General features: G+C 40.4%; 1 protein-coding gene across 1 annotated transcript; it reads right to left on the bottom strand.

Moving 5' to 3' along the window:
• Positions 1-564, bottom strand: LOC139198295 (uncharacterized). The gene is made up of 2 exons (XM_070826776.1): positions 317-564; positions 1-175 (listed from the first exon to the last, which is right to left on the bottom strand). The coding sequence occupies exons 1-2, from the start codon at positions 562-564 to the stop codon at positions 1-3; spliced, it is 423 nt and encodes a 140-aa protein (XP_070682877.1).

Genomic DNA, 564 nt, shown 5'->3' with positions numbered 1-564 from the left:
TTAGATCACTTGATCCTTGAGCTTTGGAGAGAAAGATCCGGAGAGAGGATCTCTTTCCTCATCAAAAGGGTCTGAGACGCAAACCAATATTTTCTTATCAAAACAGGATTCAACATTGGCATCAATATGAGCTAATTGGGTCAGACTTGTCTTTCTCATTCCTCCCATCCCATCCCTATAATAGGGATGATAAGGATCACCCTATCTTCTCTACCATCAATGAACAACTTTGTTATCAAAACATATCTTTTTCGTTTTCTCGGCCAAACACATTAGACATGTCGACAAAGGGAGAAGTCTATTTTTGTTTAGATACTTGTTGAATATCGTTCTCATTGGGTTGAAACACAAGCGCGTTTCTTCTTTTTGCTCATCAATCACACTTAACCTCTCATTCAAAGTTACCTCTCTTGCTTTTCGAAAACAAAAGCAACTAGGGGTGACACAGAAAGTTAGCTTCTTCTTCTTGCTCTTAGGAACGACAACAATTTCAGCAACTCGTTCCTGCAGCTCAACTTCTTGTTTCAGCATGTCAGCGTTCCACTCGTCAAGCACGTCCCCCAT

The sequence above is a fragment of the Malus domestica genome, chromosome 08 (assembly GCF_042453785.1).
Source record: "Malus domestica chromosome 08, GDT2T_hap1".
Classification (NCBI taxonomy): Eukaryota; Viridiplantae; Streptophyta; class Magnoliopsida; order Rosales; family Rosaceae; genus Malus; species Malus domestica.
This window is presented reverse-complemented; position numbering and strand designations above follow the sequence as displayed.

Excerpts from the sequence above, each read along its gene's own strand:
- LOC139198295 (XM_070826776.1), bottom strand. The coding sequence starts at position 564 with ATGGGGGACGTGCTTGACGAGTGGAACGCTGACATGCTGAAACAAGAA. Across the intron at positions 176-316 it reads ATGAGAACGATATTCAACAA|GGATGGGATGGGAGGAATGA; the intron begins GTATCTAAACAA and ends TCCCTATTATAG.